The sequence below is a fragment of the Cydia pomonella genome, chromosome 4 (genome assembly GCF_033807575.1).
Source record: "Cydia pomonella isolate Wapato2018A chromosome 4, ilCydPomo1, whole genome shotgun sequence".
In the NCBI taxonomy this organism is placed as follows: Eukaryota; Metazoa; Arthropoda; class Insecta; order Lepidoptera; family Tortricidae; genus Cydia; species Cydia pomonella.
In genome coordinates, this window is record NC_084706.1 from 6548419 (window position 1) to 6569246 (window position 20828).

The 20828-nt window shown below is 35.3% G+C and overlaps 1 protein-coding gene across 2 annotated transcripts; it reads right to left on the minus strand.

Moving 5' to 3' along the window:
* Nucleotides 1-226: 226 nt before the first annotated feature.
* On the minus strand, nucleotides 227-19907 carry LOC133516934 (proton-coupled amino acid transporter-like protein pathetic). 2 transcript variants are annotated; one of them, XM_061849996.1, is made up of 8 exons: nucleotides 19639-19900; nucleotides 17222-17372; nucleotides 14301-14422; nucleotides 13819-13903; nucleotides 12579-12823; nucleotides 10147-10359; nucleotides 7699-7868; nucleotides 227-1095 (listed from the first exon to the last, which is right to left on the minus strand). In XM_061849996.1, exons 1-8 carry the CDS (start codon nucleotides 19734-19736, stop codon nucleotides 845-847), a joined length of 1335 nt encoding a protein of 444 aa, XP_061705980.1. In that variant the 5' UTR covers nucleotides 19737-19900; the 3' UTR covers nucleotides 227-844. The 2 variants fall into 2 exon arrangements, with proteins under 2 accessions (XP_061705980.1, XP_061705981.1); XM_061849997.1 differs by lacking the exon at nucleotides 10147-10359 and having other exon boundaries at nucleotides 19639-19907.
* Between the last annotated feature and the right edge of the window lie 921 nt (nucleotides 19908-20828).

Sequence of the window (20828 nt, forward strand, 5' to 3'; positions counted from 1 at the left end):
AAAATTAGCTATATACAAGTTATTACTCAACTGAGTATCATTAATAACTATTAATCACAGTATATTACATAGCTTAATTATTAACCCTTATTATGTAACCCTTGTAAAAAATACTATTATGTTCGAAAAACTATTATACGACTACGATTCTGTGTATAAAATCGAATCTGTTTTAGAAGTTCGTAAAATCAAGCTTAGTTATCCGACAAGGAAAATAAAACAAATGTCTCATTTCATAATTTATTTAATTAAATAAATACTTTACTAGTAACTAGTTCTCAAACATGTAAGTACGTACGGTTTTGTTAAAGAAACTAGGGTAAAGTATTGTAACAAAAAAATATATGCTATACCGCACTGGATTCCTCATATTGAGTCCATAAAAAGATCGTTAAATATCTCACGTTTACATACGTACATGAACATATCAGTTAAGGAACCTTTGTTTTCATCTCTGGATTTCTAAAGTCACTTTTGCCTCTTAAATATATAACCATAGAAGCTCTATGAATGTACCCTATTATTCAATATTTGTCTTGATCAATTTTAACTATAGCTATGTAATTAAGTCAAGTCAAAGAAGAAACCTGTTAATTGGATTTGCGCTCCTAGATTCCTGAGACAGCTTTAACTACTCGTATTATACTTAGAAGATTCCACATTAAAAATGTTCGTAGGAGGATACAATATGTGTCGAAAAAAAGTTCGTAAGGAAAAGAAGACGCCATAATTGTTGCTTCTTAATAATACACTCATTTCGTGTTTTAAGCTAAATAAAGTTTTATCGTTATTCCATGTGAACGGCACTTATTTGCTTATATGTATAATTCAAAAGCTAAGGGATCTACATGGTTTTGCTTTGTTGGATTTTTATGATATCTAAAATTGTAACCGTACAACCAGAAATTAAACAGAACAGTCCGAATAAAACTATGAAGCCATTTTTCCATAAAACCCAGTTGCACTTTCCGAGGTTATGCCATCGGAAAACTGTTTCGATGGTTGCCGGAATGATGAGTCCGAGGATAGAGTAGAATGCTGCTCCGACGATGTTGATGATCTGCTCTAGAAGAGGAAGAGCTATGCCGATACCAACTGAGGACAAAATAATTTAAATTTTAGTGCCTTCCTGGGCTGTTATAAAAAAAAAACATCGGCCAAGTTCAAATTTGGCACCTTTGGGGTTCCGGACCATTACAGATTTATTTCAATATTTTAATTTCTTCTTTAAGACTTACTTACACTTGACCAGGTTTTATTATTTGTAGGCAGTATTATTCTTTATTACCGTACTAAGTTGAGGTTTGTATTTTAAACCGCTACAGAAATAAAATGAAAAGTTTTGATATGACAGCCCTCCCTCCCCCCTTTTAATTTAATTTATATTATCTATAATTATTTCTTATTAACTATCTTGACATTAAAAAAAGAACGGAAGTAAGCTTATAGGTAGTATTATAATTCCGATTGGAACCTATAAAGCCATCTGTTACTTTAATCATGAATGATGTATTCAGATTCAGAATGAGGTATTGATTAAGAAATATTATCTATTTTCTAAATGGAATCCTCTAATAATAATTTCAAATGGAATCTTCTAAAAGGAGGCATCAAAATTAGGGATTGCAAACCGGATTGATTTTCAATCCGGCCGGATCCGGCCGGATTTTGGCCATAATCCGGCCGGATCCGGCCGGACCGGATCCGGTTTGGTATAGGGATATTAAAGTTAATTAAATGACATATTTTTCTAGTTTTTTGCGTAATACGTATTCCTAAATCTATAATTTGAAGTTAATAAATAACTTCTTAACAATAAAATAGAACTTGGTAGTAAAAAGACTAAAAAGTGTTACAATGTCTAAGTATATCAGTTTAATAACAAAATATAAAATCGGTCATTTATTATATTTACCCTTCAGAAGTGCTCAAATTTTCGATTACAATTATAAATTTGATTAGTTTCCAAGCCCGATGATGGGATGTGGGGTGGGAATTGGAACTCCTTGAAAGGACATGTTTTTGTTACTGTTCTTTGATTGAATTCTTTGTAACGTTGACATCCATTCTAGTAAGAAAAGAAGATATTTTACTTTTAACCAAAATTATATTAAATGTGCTCCAGTATCATCTTGCTTTAATTTTTTGTCCGAGAATGTAGCAGACTATGATAAAAAAATGAACTTTTTTTTAATTTACAGGAAAGTATATTGGTCAAATTATAGGGAACAAAACACGATACGACGATCTCATGCGAAAAATAATAGAGTGTAGGATTGAAAACCATCGCGGAAAGACTCCCTAAGAAAAGTTACTTGGATGAAATAAAGAATTGGCTACACGTAGAGTAGCATGTACCAGGAGATAAAGGAAATTGCATAAGATTGAATGAGATTGTAAAGGATCAATATTTTATCTTAATTATATATATATAATCGGAGTAAACTAAATATATCATATATTAATTCACACATATTGATGAGTCCAACTCTAGTCGGTAGAGTACGGCCGACTTAATCCTGCTCATTTTTTAAAATTTATTTAGGAAACAAACAGTCACATATTAATATATATAAGCTTAAGTGATAACAAACAGACCTTTAGTTCCATTGAAAATAAAAGAATACATAGTAAATTACAGATCGAAACAGGGAAGGTGTTAGGCATCTTCTTGTCTGTCACGCATACAGGGACTTCAAAACATCGGTAGGTAATTAATAAATGCATGACATAGTAGAGAATTTAAAATGGTATACAAAATAATTAAAAATATATGTAACGCTATAGTTGTTATGCGTGCAAATAATATATAGTTACTAGGTACTTAGAAGAAAACATACAATATTTATAAAGAAAAGATTGAACTTCGCAGAATGCTACTGTATTTACAAAATGATAATGAAAAAATATCGAAATTTGAAAATTTATCATTGTAATCATGACAGGCTCGTCTAAAAAAAGTATGCTTGGCAAAATTAGAGCCACAAAAGCTAATTTGGAATGTTTGGGGCTGGCATTTGTTTACTATTATAAATCTCCTATCACAACATTATGACACAACATTAACTTTCTCTTTAGCATAAATTACAAATGCCTTCCATGGCATCTGCATCCTTTAATTTTCCTTCTATTACAGTATTTATGTAATCGTCATATCGTGCCACCAACACGAAAGAAGAAGAAATCCTCTTCTGTTCCCATTTATCGTCATAATAAATATATAAAAATATCTTACTAAATTCAAACTTTTCATTCGTTTTTTGTTCTGTTTAACTTCATACTTCTCACCCGTCGCCTTTTCCTCGTCTAAAATGCACAGCGCGTGCTGTATTTAAGCGTTTTTTTATTTAACCGGATCCGGTCCGGATACGGTGATTTTTACCGGATCCGGTAGCTCTTGAAAAGTGCCGGATCCGGCCGGATTACCGGATCCGCCGGTCCGGATTGCAATCCCTAATCAAAATTAAATAATTCATTAGATGCGTAAAAATAATTCTGCCACACAAAATTTAAAATGAACGTGGCGAACGAATACAAAGGTCAATGACATGCATGAAAGCATAGCGCAATTAAATTCTTATCAATAAGTTGTGCAAATATTATATTTTAGAGGAGTTGTAAAAGGGAGCTAACGCAAAATTGTAGTTAACCGGTTTCAAAAGAAGGAGATTCTCAGTTTGACCCGTATGTTTGTATATAGGGTAGGGGGTCCAACTTTGTATGGAAAAAAAAGTGGAATAGATTTTATCTTCACAAGGCTCCCTTTATTATTTTCACATACTTATAACTAATAGATAAAACGTATGAAGAGCCCTTAAGAACATTTTCAAAGCAGATTTATTGATGGGTCAATTTATATTCGTACAATTTTGTGTGGCAGAATTATTTTATTTATAGCGACCTCTAAATGATGTTTGATTGCTCTAAATTTCGCTATGGATACTTTTTACGTAAATTGGAAAAGCGGCCAAGTGCGAGTCGGACTCGCCCATGAAGGGTTCCGTACCATTTATGACGTATTAAAAAAACTACTTACTAGATCTGGTTCAAACCAATTTTCGTTGGAAGTTTGCATGGTAATGTATATCATATATTTTTTTTAGATTTTTCATTCCGTTATTTTAGAAGTTACAGGGGGGGGGGGACACACTTTTTTTCACTTTGGAAGTGTCTCTCGCGCAAACTATTCAGTTTAGAAAAAAATGATATTAGAAACCTAAATATCATTTTTGAAGACCTATCCTTAGATACCCCACACGTATGGGTTTGATGAAAAAAATTTTTTTTTTTAATTTTTATGACGTATTAAAAAAAACTACTTACTAGATCTCGTTCGAACCAATTTTCGGTGGAAGTTTGCATGGCAATGTATATCATATATTTTTTTTAGATTTTTCATTCTGTTATTTTAGAAGTTACGGAGGGGGGGGGGGGACACACTTTTTTCCACTTTGGAAGTGTCTCTCGCGCAAACTATTCAGTTTAGAAAAAAATGATATTAGAAACCTCAATATCATTTTTAAAGACCTATCCATAAATACCCCTCACGTATGGGTTTGATGAAAAAAGATTTTTTGAGTTTCAGTTCTAAGTATGGGGAACCCCCAAAATTAATTGTTTTATTTTTTATTTTTGTGTAAACCTCATAATGCGGTTCATAGAATACATCTACTTACCAAGTTTGAACAGTATAGCTTTTATAGTTTCGGAAAAAAGTGGCTGTGACAGAATCGGACAGACAGACGGACATGACGAATCTATAAGGGTTCCGTTTTTTGCCATTTGGCTACGGAACCCTAAAAAAACGTGTATAGAAAAGGAATTTTCATCACTTTATATTTTTGGACCACCCTAATATAGGTACATATTTATATGTATACTCGTATGTATGTGAATATGTATGTTAATGGCACCAATCATGGGACATTTAAGAGAAAAGGCTGTAGCCGTGTTTCTATGCAAAATATATTTTCCATTATAGTTTCCATTATTTTGACATATATTTAAACTAAAGTTACAGACAATATTTTTTGTAGTGATGAGTTTAAATATGTAGTATAGCCTACCAAAAAATCAAATAAATCGCAAAGACCAATTTCAAGAAAATAATTAAAAAGTGAAAAAAAAAACAAACCGCCATATTACGAAAACTGATAAGTGTACATGGTTCTTCTTTTGAGAACAGAGCTTTGCTTACAAGGAGTATCTAAAAATAAAATAACTAGAACATTTGATAGAAAGGCTAATTTTGCATGGAATCAGGGCTACAGCCTTTTGAGTATTTTTGATATTTCACGATACCTGTAAAATGTCTACCGCTTTACGCTTTAAAAGTTGAATGTTCAATTCGTCCTTTATGTAATCTACGTATTTAATGAAAGCTATTGCAATTTGTTTCAATATTATTAACCAATTAAAACTGAGTTTTTTTGCTCCCGTCATGGGATGTATGGCGCCATTCATTTTCAAACTAACAAATATCAATGAAAAATTAAACTAAAGCAGCTCTTTGGCTCCTGTTTATCCTTTGGAGTGGCAGGCGGTCGACTCCCGACCGATATTGTCATTTACAAATTTGATTAATTGCAATAAAATCAAAATTCCAATATCTCAAAAACGACATATGCCACTTGAAGAGTTATGGTAAAATGTTGCCAGCGATTAAAAACTGACGGTAAATGCTTGTTTTACAGGATTTGTCTATACCATCCCATTACTGATGCCTGTTCCATTATAGGGGTGTTTACTATATGTCCGCTGAACCGATTCCATGCGGTTTTCAGAAAAGTGTTTCCGAATAATTTGTTCCCGAGCCATGGATGTTTTCTATGTATTTAAGTATTTGTATATATATTATATATATCGTTGTCTGAGTACCAACATATACACACACAATATATATAGTTTGAATTGAAAGATACATTATTTATCACAAATCTGAACTAGAGGATTAAATATATATCTACATGAACCACTTCACTAGTAACCAGAACAACATTCTTCGACATTATATCCTACTTGAGTGATATTCTGATAATGTTTATAGGTACTTCATTTATAACAAAGTGCAATTATCGGTACAGTAAACATTATGACAACGCTTATGGAATATTGGAACTACTTAAATTACTTTAGGTAGCTGGGTAATTCCACGAGACTGTAACGTCAGTTACCAATTCTTTCGTGTGTTCTTACATAAATTGAGCAAATTTAAGTGTCTGTATGTCTGGCGTAGACCTACAGGTAGATATCTGGATACTTAAATTTGCTTAATTAATGTAAGAACACACGAAAGAATTGGTAACTGACGTTACAGTCTCGTGGAATTACCCAGCTATACATATATGCCTATATAGGCAACCAACGATCAGTAGGTACATTCATCTCTAATTTGATACATGATCTGCATGTAAAGTCAGCGTCAGTAGTTAGTAGCGGGTAAATCAACGAATAGACATTCATAAAGGCACAATTCGAGTTTTAGTTATTCGATCTGTTTCCAATATGATACAATAAAATACAGTACAGTACAAATAATAAATACAGCACATTAAGAAGAGGTAAACAACAGGCGGTCTTATCATGTCAGTAGGTGTCCCAGATGCAATAAAAGAATCAGGATCTGTCAGTGTCAAAAGAGACGTTTTTGGTTGTATAAATGTCACTTGACACTGACATATCAGTATCGTATTTGTTTTTTGCTCATTAATATTGTTTAAAGTGTAATATCGATAGTTTATTATATTATTATATAGTAAACTAATGTGGTAGTGTGCAGTGAAGGGAGAATTAATCTTGAAACGCGCTTAACCAACCACGTTTTGACCACATCCACACTCTAAGGGCTACTTGCACCAATCTTGGGTTAGCCTCTAACTCGGAGTTAACCGTTAACCCAGGGTTAAATTGTACTGGTAACTCCAGGTTTAAACGGTTAACCCCGAGTTAGTGGCTAACCCTTGATGGAGCAATTGGCATTTATTGTTTTACTAAAGTATATCCCTATTTACAAAGCTACTAGCGGTCCCGGTGAACTTAGTACTACCAGTCATTGAATGGCCCAGAAAGTTGTTGAGTTACGAAAACAGTGTTGGCCGAAACGTTAATGCAATTGACCATTAACCATAACAAACTGAACCGTAAACTGTAACCATCCGTTACAGTTTACGGTTCAATTTGTAACGTTCTGCCAACAATTGTACAAAATGTATGAATTTATTTTGCCACCTGCACTATTCCACTAACCCGGGGTTAACCCGGGGTTTAAATCTAGAGTTACCATGGTTACCAGTACAATTTGACACTGGGTTCACGGTTTAACTGGTTAACCCCGTGATAGTCGGATGGTGCAATTGGCCCTTCGAAGTATTTTTTAGTAAAAGGCATGAAAGCTCTGTAGCAAAATCGGCTTTAGAGGTAGTAAAGCATCGTACATTTGTTTTTAATAGGGACGGGTCCACAATATAACTAATGAATTGCTTGTTATCCAAAACTATCTTTGAGCCTTAGGTAAAATATAGTACTTATTGACGTTAGAGTTGTTGTGTGTGTAGTTTGTGTTGTGTGTTTGTGCTGTCGACAAGCAGCTAATCGCAATAGCGATCTGTCGCACAATCGTTCATGGCACGTTTGTAATTCAAAGTTCAAAGTCGCACTCGCATAGTAACAATGGATACATATTAATACAGGAATACTAACCACAACAACACACTCCGATGACGCGAGCAGCTACCTGGGTGACAACCTTATATTTCTGATTTATATGCGGATCGGTGTACTTGGTGTATATGTCGATCACGACATAGAACTGTAGCGGGTAGGTGAAGAAAATAGAAAGGGCTATGCACAATTTAGCGCATATGGCTGGCCTGTAGTAAAAAAAAGAATGCAACATGTTTACCGGTTACATCAAACGTATATAATAACTTTCATTTATTAAAATTATAATGAAAAATGTTAAGTATACATATATCCCTACCCTTATGACTTTTGTTATTTATTTAGTTTAATTTAAATATTTTGTACAAAACAAATTTTGTGAGACAAATAATAAATAGCGGTATGGTATATAAAATTAAATAATCTTTCAAATAAGTCTGTTTTATTCATACATCAATAATTAGGTACTCTGTCTTGCCTCGCTATCTCCTAGAGGCGCGTTAATTTTAAGTTGTTGCTTTACATATGTTATACTTATAGCGTGGTATGAAGTAAGAGCGGCTGAGTGAAGTATAAAAAATGGAAAATCCGTAGGACCAGATGATAAACCAGGAGAAGTATGGAAATTATTGCGTGAGGATGGAGGAAAGTGGCTGACTTTGTTCTTCAATAGGTGGTTACATCAAGAAACTATTCGCGACGAATGGTGCGACAGTTTGCTGGTGCTCATTTTTTAAAACGAATGGGATATGCAGGAATGCAACAACTATAGAGAAATAAAGCAAGAGCTTTATTGAGTAACTCCCTAGAGAGTTATAGCTTTTTTTAAATTATTTCACTTTTCATACAAACCAAGTCGTATAAATGTTTTACTTATAAAATACTAACGTTTATAATTTAATATTTTTGTTTATTTTTAAAATTATTTAATTTAATTTATTTAACAGCCGTTTAAAATATTTTTACATAATTTACAATCGTGGCTGAATGCCGAATAGGTCTGTGCCATAGATATATTTATGATGTGAGGTCTGCCTTCGATGCCTAACCTGTCAAGAAATTACAAAATGGCGGATGAATGTTTGATATGTCACCGTTTTTAAGAATTATTTCGCTTAAAATTTAGTTTTTTCTTCGCAAGTGTGATGAACAACATTGTGTGTAGCTCCGGGGGTAAGAATATTGCAAACTCGGGTCTTTAATTAAATTTAATTACCACTCTTGTATCCAAAATTTCAGTTACCCCCCTCGTTGCACAATATACTATTACATAATTTGATGTATATTAACCATAGCTATGAGCCTACGTTTGACTTTTTTCGATTTTGTGATTATTGTAAAACTTTGGAGCCAAAAACAGATTTCATACAAATTTTTGAATGCTCGTAACTCTTATAATAATTAATAATTCGAAATAAAATAAACGTAGGGGCGTAGCTGTGATTGATATACAACAAACTGTGTCAAAATATTTTCAATAATGTTAAATGAGGACTACGTTTGTATGAAAAGGCAATTTCGCACGGGTCCTCCACTTTCATCTTAATCTTCTTTCTCCGTGTTTGTATTTTATAATTTTTGGCGATTTATTTTTATTGCTTGTAAAACAACTTACCATGTAAACTACCCTTGTGGCATATTTGTTGTTGTATATTATGAGTTCAAGCCAGCTAACTTTTGCCTATTATAGTTTTCTCCGGTGGCGCAGCGTGAACTAATCTAGCCGAGGGTGAAGTCGCATCTGCGAGGCCCTATTCTTTCAATGTGTTTTCCAAAGATAATAAAAACCGGCCAAGAGCATGTCGGGCCACGCTCAGTGTAGGGTTCCTCACAATAAGCTAAACTGGAGCTTAAAGTATAGTAAATTGTTAACCAAGGGATGAAACGGTACCTTTCACCCAAGTTGAACAAATAGGCAAATTTGCATAATCAGTACCTAATTAAAGTAAGTCTTTTTACTATGAAGGGAAAACTTTTTGCGATAACTCAAAAACAGCTAAACTGATCATGTCCGCTATAGCTTCCACGATTTTTTTCTTATTTTTGGACCTATGGTTCAAAAGTTAGAGGGGGGGGATACATTTTATTTTTCTTTCGGAGCGAGTATCTCCAAATATATTAACTTTATCAAAAAATGTTTCTTGAAAACCCCTATTAGTTTTGAAAGACCTTTCCAATGATACCCCACAATTTAGGGTTGAAGCGAAAAAAAAAATTCACTCCCACTTTACGTGTAGGGGAGGTACCCTAAAAAATTTAAATTTTTAGATTTTATTGTACGACTTTGTCGGCTTTATTGATTTATATATCCATGCCAAATTTCAGCTTTCTAGCACTAACGACCACGGAGCAAAGCCTCGGACAGACAGACAGACAGACGGACATGGCGAAACTATAAGGGTTCCTAGTTGACTACGGAACCCTAAAAAAGGGCTGGCTGCCACGGGGCTATTTGAGTACGAGGCCGTGAATGTCAAGTAAACTTACCACTCGTCCATTGGCAGATTTAAAGTTATCGATCCTCTGAGAACATCACCGTAGCGGAAGTAACCAAAGAGTCCCAAAGAGGTGTAGAGAAACACAATCGCTCCCATTGCAACCACGAGGACGCTGGGGAAACCTAGAAAATGCTTTGGTTTCTTCATTGCATTTTCCACTGGCATAACTACTCCGATTCCCTCCATTGCAAAAATAACTGTCCTAGAAAACACCGGTAACTTTAATTATACGTAACGAATTAGGGGTAACATGTACGTGGATTCAGGAAATTACAAAATAATAATTTATTGTTAATTTTAACCATTACGTATGCCATTGGAAATAATAATCGTAGTCGTGTGTGAAATTACAGTAAAACAGATCCTAAAGATAACCGTGCAGATAATAGCACAAATCACAGATATAATGTTTGCTCTCTTTGTCAATCTGTTTCTCGGTACTCGTTCTGTGTTTAGGTAGTTTCGTATATTATCTATTTGAATATAAGACATGTATGCCAAATATATACTTTTTAGGGTTCCGTACCTCGAAAGGAAAAAACAGAACCCTTATAGCATCACTTTGTTGTCCGTCCGTCCGTCCGTCTGTCTGTCTGTATGTCAAGACCCTTTTTCTCAGGAACGCGTGGAGGTATCAAGCTGGAATTTTTATCAAATACTTTGGTTTACTGTCCCTAAGAGCTGTGAAAAAATCAAACTTCTAAGCCAACGCATTCAAAAGATACAGCCGCAAGGGATACAAAACCTATAGGGTACTTCCCGTGACCTCAGAATCTTGAAATTTGGTACGAAGCAACGTCTTATAGGACAGATAAAGGGAAAAGGGAAAAAACCTTAAATTTTTAATTACATCATATAATAATATATACCTACAGGTTTGTACGGAATCTTCGGTGCGCGAGTCCGACTCGCACTTGGCCGGTTTTTTTATTGTGGTAATAAAAAACATTTTTTAAGGTAAGAAAAAAATTATCGCCCACTCCCCGGACCATCCGGACCAAATCTGCCGAAAACTCTGGCGGCGTTCCGTCGTCGAATGGCCAGCGATAGTTGTTGGATCAGTAAAGAACCAGAATAAAAGTTGCATCCCTATTCTCTTAATCGTCGCCCTAATAGTCCTAGTAGAGACCATTACTACCAGAGAGTACCATTAAAAGGACTATTACTAAAAGTAATAGTCGTCTTAATGGTAAGCGAAAGCGGCATATGAAGAGAGCTCATATAGAGCCAACAACATGGGAGACTCTAGCTGGTGACCGTCCACAGTGGAGGTATATTGTTCAGACGCAGGTGTGTGAATTCGAAGCAAGGCAACGCACAGAACTCGACGATAACCGTGACGAGCTAAAGGATAGACCACCTATGGCCATAACATATAATTACATCAGAGGGGTGCTGACCTGCAGCGAGTGTGGCCGCACATTCGCTGCTAAAATTGGCTACGTCGGTCACCTGAGAGCGCACCAGCGACACTCAGCGGTAGAAAGCAGTTGCTGTGGCCGAAAACGGCTAGGAGACGATGATGAATCGTCGCCCTATGTCCTTGATTAAGATTTTGGTCTCGACACACCACGGCCCCGACGGCAACCGAGCGAGGCAACGGAAATCCGGATCGTGCATGTTTTTACTTAAATGCTCGCCTGGGCAAGTCTTCCGGACTCCCCCTACGTGTCGACTACGGACCCTACACATTTTCCCAGGGAGTATTAATTAAATTATTTTTTATCAAGCAGCTACTTCTGCGACCGGTATAAAAAAATTAAAGCAAAAGTGGAAAAATCACCGCCTCGGGCAAGACTGATCAGCGAAATTTCGGTACACGGGTTCGATTGCTGTTAACCTACTGAGCTACCGATGCTTACCAGAAAATGTGCAAATCTTTTCATTCGTTACTTAGTATTAATTAACCCGAATGCGAATGTAGCTGAAGTAATTTTTTTTTAAACTATTTAACGAAAACAGAACTCAATTGTAATCCAATTTACCGATAACACATTCGACTTGTCTGGCCTAGTAGGTAGTGACCCTGCCTATGAAGCCGATGGTCCCGGGTTCATATCTTGGTAAAAGCATAATTATTCTTGTGATGAGCACGGTTATTTGTTCCTTAGTCATGGGCGTTTTGTATATATTTAAGTATTTGTAAATGTTTATATATTTTGTGTTCATCGTTTTTTAAGTACCCACAAGTCTTATTGAGCTTACTGTGGGACTTAGTCAATGTGTAATAATATCCTATAATACAAAAAACAGACTGCTGTCTGCTTTTATGTTAATTGAATTGTTTTTTATTTTTTTTATTTGTATCTTTTATTAAGGTGTGCAATGAAAAGTATTAGACTATCTTAATAGCATATAAGAACAGTAATAGTCAAAAAAGTTCTACTCCGATTTCATATCGTATGTCATATTTCTACTTACGATAAAAATGCTGGGTATCTCGCAGGGTTGCCAATAGCTTTTTTATCGCCGAAATTCATCTCTCCATTGAAAATATAATACAGGCAGAAGAGATATGTCACGAAAAGCAGAATGTTTGCCAATATTGAAAAAATGGCTAACCATTTTAGATATTTTATTTGACACATCAGACACAGTGGTATAAGGATGATCAAGCAATAGTACTCCACTGGTAAAACAACCGAAGGCACGTATTTGTCAAACAGCTGAAAAAAAAAACAATGTGAATTACGAAAATAGCTATAAGGGAGAGTCGTCGATACTGTACCGTCGGTAATTTAAGTCGCTTTGTAACAACGTAACTTGTTATTTTATATAAGTAAAAAATACATAACAAATGATATTTAACTACAAATTTAAACTTGTTTAATGTGTGGGTTTTAAAAATTGTCTATGTGGTTATGCTTGTATTTTCTTAATGGTTATTTCAAAAAAATACCTAGTAATCTACATCGTACCAGCTTTTAGCATAGGTACAATTTAAACGATCAAGTGTTATTTTTATTTTATATCTTCTGACTTAGATCGTTGCAAAGAGACAGAGACCACTGCTATAATTAAATTAATTTCGACTTTTTTTTTAGGGTTCTAGAGGACCTAATGGACGCATTAGCATTGTCTTATTGTAAATGACTTCCCAAACCAATTTTGTAGACATTCAGCATATTTACTTGGTTATTTAACTGAATCCATAAAATATAAGAAACGTTTTTTAACAAAATTTATACCACGAATCACCAATATCTTTGTGACATCATATCTCCTCCGTACTTTTAGAAAGTGACGATCGACTTTTTATTTCGTTCTTGGGAGACATCACTGAACACAATACCAGTTGTCATTGTCAGTAGTACCTACAATATAGCTGAGACAAATAAACTTCGTTCATTTTAACCGAGTTTGAAAAAAAAGTTACCAATTTGACCGTACCTATATTTTTGAGGTCTTATCCAAATTGTCAATTATTATTTATATATAAGCAACTTCCCACCTACTAATCTTCACACTTCCTTACTTTATGCATAGACGAAGGCAGTCTTGCAAAAGTGACTGTCATTTGAATTTGACCTAAATGACCTATAAGGGAAACTAGGCCATAATGGGATTAAATTTAATCTGGTTTTCTCCCAAAGTTTTTCTTTATCAAAGGGTTTATGCTCTACCAGTGCTCCCAGTAATGCAATGGTAGGTTGCAACTTACCTGTTTAATCGAATCTCCTATCAATACCGTGTATATGCAGCACACACCCACATACGTACACATCAGAGAAAATTCTGCAAATACGCTGAAAGTATAAAATGTTAATTAAATTTCCGGAATAAATAAAATACACAAAGCTGTCGGACGAACCCAGGTTGTGTTACCTATCTTGAGCAAAAAAACTAAGTCTACCAAACGATTTTTTTACCTTGCCGGAAGCAAAGTACCTAAGGCTCGCCTGATAGTAAGCAGTCACTGCAGAATAATCAGAAAAATCGGCGGTCACGAGAGCGTTACAGTAGCCTTGTTGATCTCGAAGAGGTTTTTGATCCTACGTGATGGAAATGTGATTGATTAGTTACTAGTATTTCGCTGTAAATATCATTAGTAGGTACTTACAAGCAGTCACTTTCGAGGGCGCGAGTTTTTATTATGTCTGGTAAAGTTGTCAGATCAAAACAGTTGTAAAGTTTCAAATTTACCTTGCAGTATTGGCAAAAGGTCTGGCACCCTTAGGCCCGTTTTTGAAAACGGATTTACATGTCTCTGCATATCCCAGTAAAGGTTTTCTCTCTGAAATACAACACCCTCGGGACGTTTTTACCTGCAATATATTGTAAAAAATGTGTTTAAGTATATTCATAGTTACTAGAATTTCGTGTGGACTACCGAATAATAATATTATCTTTCTCAAACTTGCAATGAAATGTTGTAATGACTTCAAAATAGGTCCAGAAATACTGCGTATCCGGTGCGATGAGTAAAGATGATATGTAAAGTTATTTCATTCAGCCTTAATACACACCTAGGCCCGTTAAGCAACCTTCTTTTGTTTCTAAACGTCAAATTATGACACAACGCCTTTATTTCAATGCAAGTTTGAGAAAAGCACTACACAAATCTCGGCGAGAAACAGAGTTGCCTGCCGTGTATCCATATCCGGCCTCGCTACGCTTGGATGTTTATATCTACTCGGTTTGCAACCCTTCGTTTCGCGTCCTCTATAGTAAAGTGCTATTATCTACACAAATATTGTAAACAGTTTTACGAATATCTGAAAGTGTCTCAAATCACTTGGCCTGGGTAAATAAGATAATAGCCTAAGCGATAATACCTTTTCTCTGAATGATCTTAACATATATTTTTCTTCCACACTTGCTCTTGACAAACACATTAAGGCCGCCCCTCTCTCTTACATTTCATTCATTCCTTCTCCAATCTCTGATATTTTCTCATTTTCTCCTGACTCTGTTACTGATGTAAAGTCTATAATTATAGCCTTCAAGTCAAAAGCCGTAGGTTGTGATGATATCAGCCATTATATTATTGTATCAGTCCTTGACTGTATGCTTCCTGTAATAGCTGACATCATCAACTGCTCATTGGCCAATGGTAAATTCCTTTCCCTTTGGCGAAAGGTATTTGGTATTCTACTGTCAAAAACTAGCAATTCTACCGCTCTTAGTAATTTTCGACCAATCTCTATCCTCCCTTTTCTCTCGAAGATAGCTGGAGCGGGGGTTCACAAGCAACTGTCCTATTTTATTTACTCGCATAACTTGCTGAGCCCCATACCGTCAGGTTTCCGTCCTAGTCACAGCACCTGCACTGCACTTCTTAAGGTTTCAAAAGATATTAGACAAGGCATGGAGGTGCAAATGGTCACGGTACTTGTACACGGTACACGATGTAATCCTTGATCTGCTCAAACAGTTGAATGTGTCTCTGATAGCCCTTAACTGGTTCGCTACTTATCTGGGTGGACGCCAACAAGCAGTCAGGGTTGACAAGTCTCTTTCTGACTGGTGTGATCTTGCGACTGGCGTGCTTCAATGTGGAATTATATCTCGACTCCTGTTTTCCATTTTAATTAATTTCATCACACCTGGCATTAGCTTTTCCCACCATCTGTATACCGACGATCTGCAACTTTACGTCCAGTGTGACTTGAATAACCTTTCCAGTTCTATTGAAAAGGTTAACCTGGACCTCTTATACATTCAGCAGTTGTCTGACAAGTATGGCCTTTTCGTGAACCTGTCTAAGTGCCATGCCATTGTTATTGGTAGTTCTCGACAGCTTGCTAGACTAGACTTTGATACTATTGCACCAGTAAACTTCAACGGCGAACCAATACATTTTAGTCACAGTGTCAAAGATCTAGTTATTTTACTGGACAGTACGATAAGTTGGAGAGCACAGGTTACTGAGATCAACCGAAAAGTTATCAACAGCTCTCTTCATTCATTAAACAAGTACTTTTTGCCGATTAAGACTAAAATCATCCTAAAAATATTCTAACTCTACCTGTAATTGATCATGGTGATGTGTGTTATCCAGATATATCTAAAGAACTTCTCCATAAGTTGGATCGCCTTCTCAATAACTGCTTCCTTTTGATTTTTTGCCTGCGCAAATATAATCATATCTCTGCATACCGCTCTCCCTTCAAGACAAGAGCATTCTTTTTATATAACTCTTATGCTTATTTCCGACCTTGGTACCACGATACAACCATTTTAAACCAAGTATTTGCATGTTTCCTGGCAACTATAAGGTATTGACCTAGACTAACTTTACTTATTTGGGAATAAAACCATAAGTACATAATATTCCAGCCTCTTATTTGCTGGAAAAGTTGTAGCCTATGTTGGAATTCAGTAGAGGTTGCTGGAGAGATGTACATTTGGCTTATACTCCCAAACTATAGAGGTACATGTTTTTAGGTAAGTACAAATTGTGTGCTTAATCCTCGTATAAAAATGCCAAAACGCAATGGCGGGTAGCTGGAAAGCATGACGTGAAAATAGTTTTCATTTACCGCCATTTGACGTACAGTTTATCTTTTAATTAGTTTTAAGTATAAAATTAATTGTTTTGTTGTTTTAAAACTAAATGTTGCAAAAATTTCATGTAAAATAAGCGATAAAGATATTTCGGAGATGTCACCTCTTCTCCGCGAGTTCCGCCGGAGAGCAACGATGCCCCAATGTCGGCTGTAATACGAGATTAGTGAAAAGGTATGTCATAGAAAGTTTATAATATGTGTGTAGATAAACTTACTTCGTCGTTTCTTATAATACTCGTATTTTAATGCCTTTTATGATTTTGCAGTCACATAAACTACTATTATACAATCATAACATAAAGGCGATTATTTGTTATAAATAATCTTTATTAAGTTTACTTAATAGGACCTTCTTCAAATATTAAAACACCGATTTTGTTATAAAACATCATATAGTAACAGGGGATCTGCTGATGAAAACCATTAAGTATTTAATGGCATTTTAAACTAGGTATTTTATTATACATATTTAGGAATCGTAGGTGATTACTAATTTTCAATTTATTCTGTCTTCGAAAGTAATATGGGAATCTGTATTAGAAGTCCAGAACTTACCAAAATGTGTATGCAGTGCCCGCATATTACACCCACTAGTATAGTCCCAACAATTCCCACACCCCATCCTGCGTTGGAAAAAGCCAGCGGTCCCGCTAGCAAACCGGAACCCAACGATGCTTTGATCAAATTAGCTGTTGACCTTATATCACTGGAAAAAATAATTGTTATATAGTGGAATCTCGATAAGTCAAACCCAAAAGAAAATTCTATTTCTTACTTTTTCGGTTTTTTTCTGGACTACTGCTACTGTTTTTGGTTTCTAATTTCATTTTTGCTTCACATAATCAAAGTTTGCCTTTAAAGTTGAGAATTTTATGTGAACTTGTGTACAATAAATTAATACCTACTACTACTACTGTTTTTGGTTTTTAATTTAAACGTTGTTTTACAATTACATACGTGTAATAGGTATATATAATAGGGAAAACAACATGGATTCTGTTTAGTACCTATGATTTTGACGAAGCCTGCGCTGTGAGTTTAGATGATGGTTGTGGTTTCAATTTCGTTTTTTTAATAAAGGGAATTTTTTTATACTACGTCGATAGCAAACAAGCACACGGCCCGTCTGATGGTAAGCAGTCTCTGTAGCCTATGTACTCCTGCAACCCCAGAGGAGAGAGGGACCCCAGTCACAGTCGCACTAATAAAGAAGAGTGAAAGAGAGAGATGACTACGATACGCTACGGAGCGTTAACGATTGTAACGTTGGCTACGCGGCCTGGCCTACTGGCCTACGGGTAGTGAGTCACTCAGTAACCCTACCTATGAAGCCGATGGTCCTCGATTCGAATCCCGTTAAGGGCATTTATTTGTGTGACGAGCACAGATATTTGTTCCTGAGTCATGGATGTTTTATATGTATTTAAGTATTTGTATATTATATATATCGTTGTCTAAGTACCCACAACACAAGCCTTCTTGGCTTTCCGTGATGTCCCTATAATATTTATATATTTATATTATTTAGTTGAAATGCCGCATATAGTACCCATTTCTACTAGGTATAAAATTATAGTATACATAATACGATATGTATTAAGCTTTAACGCTGGATTTGCTACGGTTATCAGAATATGTGTATTAGCTTAAATATTTGTTAGTGTGTTGAGACTACTTGATAAATTGAATGGAAAATTAAATCAGTTAAGTACGTAACAGAAAACAAGTACGAAAAATTTGGCCGATAAAAAGAAATCTGGTGCACTCAATATTATTCAAATCGATGAGTCTTGTAAAATTGATTCTTTGCCTACGTACGTACTTAGATAGTTTCCTAGCAGAACCGTAAAATTGCTAGTGCTTGAAGTAATAAGAAAATATCCGAATATATCTCTACGTATTTTTCCTCATTGACGGTGAAGTGATACAATATCCATAATTGCGGATATTGCATACAATTATGGATATTATATCACTTCACCGTCAATGAGGAAAAATACGTAAGATTATGAAAAATATAAAGAAAAAATATAGTACAAGGTAAAAAGCGACATTCAGCGTTAAAAGATGACGATAATTTAAATATTTTGTCTAAAACAAGTTTATGTAGCAAGTAAGTAAATATTCTTTATTGCACCAACAATTATTAATTTTACATACATGGAAAATTACAAATACATTTTAAAGGAAAATAGAACCAGGTAACAACAGGCCGTCTTATCGCTAAAAGCGATCTCTTCCAGACAACCTTTAGTAGATTGTTTTAGAGTGTACCACAATAGACCATCATTTATGTTTTACTTTTTTACTCTCAATTGCTCAAAGGTTGACTGGAAGAGATCCCTTATTATATAAGGAATTAAGGATAAGTTCGTCTTTGTACATTGCAAACATTCTGTTTTATTGTATCGTAGCCTGTCTTATATACAATACGATAAAGTGTTTACATACATACATACCACTTTGTAGACAGATAAAAACTGAATTAAGTAAATAAACCATTGTATCATTTAATATGTAGGTAAAAAACTTTCTCAGGAATATTCTTACAACTATCGACCTACGGCCCGATTCGAAGTATGAGATAGAATAACGATAAGTTCTGGTTTAGATAAGTTCTCATTTAGATATCGTTTGTATTTCGTATAATTGATAGAAGCAGCTCGATTCGGGCAACCAGTGTCACTTTGACGTTAGAAATATCGCAGATAGATCTTATTGGGATCACAGCGGAATCGAATCGAAAATCGAATCTTTTAAAGATCTTTCCAAGACCTTAAACGTGTCTTAATCATTCTTCGAATCGGGCCGCTAGTCTTATAGTAAGCTCAATAAGGCTTCTGTGTCTAATTCCGTTAATGCACAAATAAATAATGTTAACGGGATTCGAGCCCAGTTTCGTAGAGAGGGTCACTACCGAGTCTACCGACTAGTCTATAGCTGTGTATAAAATTACTAATTTGGTTACTTACGAATTAGGCTTTTCGACTTTCCGGTGTTCGAAGGGATTGTATTCCTCTTTAGACCCTCCTTTACTCTCCATATTGTGTTCCTCCTTTTCCACGTTCATACTGCATGGACAGATTCTCAGTTATGTTCTAAATAAACAACTCACTATAAACTGCGGAAACCACTTCAACAGTTATTAAACTCCGATTTGTTATGCGGAGCTAACTACTATAATCACAGTAATAATGATGACAACGCAAGTATATCCCGGGTTTTACAGCTGTTGAGCCATTCAGCGCGGCCTCACTCTCAACTCAATGTTCTTGAAAGGTTTTATGAGTAAATTAATCTACGAGTACCTAATGAGAAAATCCTGCACCAACAAGATAATACTGATAAGACGTTATTTTATTGAACCACTGTTTACTTAGATATACATTTATTTTTGAAAATAAAAACAAGCGTGAGCAGGGGTCGCAAGCAACTGCGTACAAATAGTAGTGAGGTAAGTTTAAGTCACAAAATGTATTTTGGCATTGTATGTGCAAACAATGTTTAAAGCGTAACTAATTAAGAATAAAGACGGAGAGTTGGCGTCACTCTTTACCCAAACTAGCCAAAGGGAAGAGCACAAACTTGTAACAAATACTACGTTTGGGCAGAGTTATGGTTTTCGGCCCGATTCGAACTTTAAGATACGTCAAACATTAGGTGTCAGTCAATCAGTCAGTGTCAAAAGTGATGTTTTTGTTTGCAGTAAAATCACTTTTGACACTGACATCGTATCTAGACCTAATATTTGATGTATCTTAAAGTTCGAATAGAGCCGTTTAACACTGCAGTCTATGTATATGGTAATGGTAAGATAAAGATAGTTTATTATTCAAGTAGGCATATTATAATGCGCTTCTGAACGTCAAATAAAGCTACACCGGCTCTAACCCTACACCTCTGGCCCGAGAAGATTTAAATCCCCCCTCAATTGGAGGAGGGTATCCCAATATTGACCGGCAAGAAACTCTGCGGGACACATCTTTTCAAAACATTACATCTTATAATTAACATGCATTAAATAAAATAAAATAGTACATTACGATACAAGTGCGAAAAATAAGAAGTTCGAAACGAGTGGCGATAAATTAAAACACGACCGAAGGGAGTGTTTTAAATCGACACGAGTTGCGAATTACCTATTCGCACATGTATCGTACAA

What these genes read in the sequence shown, in the direction of transcription:
- LOC133516934 (XM_061849996.1), bottom strand. Translation starts at nt 19,736, where the DNA reads ATGAACGTGGAAAAGGAGGAACACAATATGGAGAGTAAAGGAGGGTCT. An exon ending in CCTTTTGCCAATACTGCAAG is followed by an intron (nt 13,904 to 14,300) that starts GTAAATTTGAAA and finishes TTATACTTTCAG; the next exon opens with CGTATTTGCAGAATTTTCTC. An exon ending in CATCGGAGTGTGTTGTTGTG is followed by an intron (nt 1,096 to 7,698) that starts GTTAGTATTCCT and finishes TTTTGTCCTCAG; the next exon opens with TTGGTATCGGCATAGCTCTT.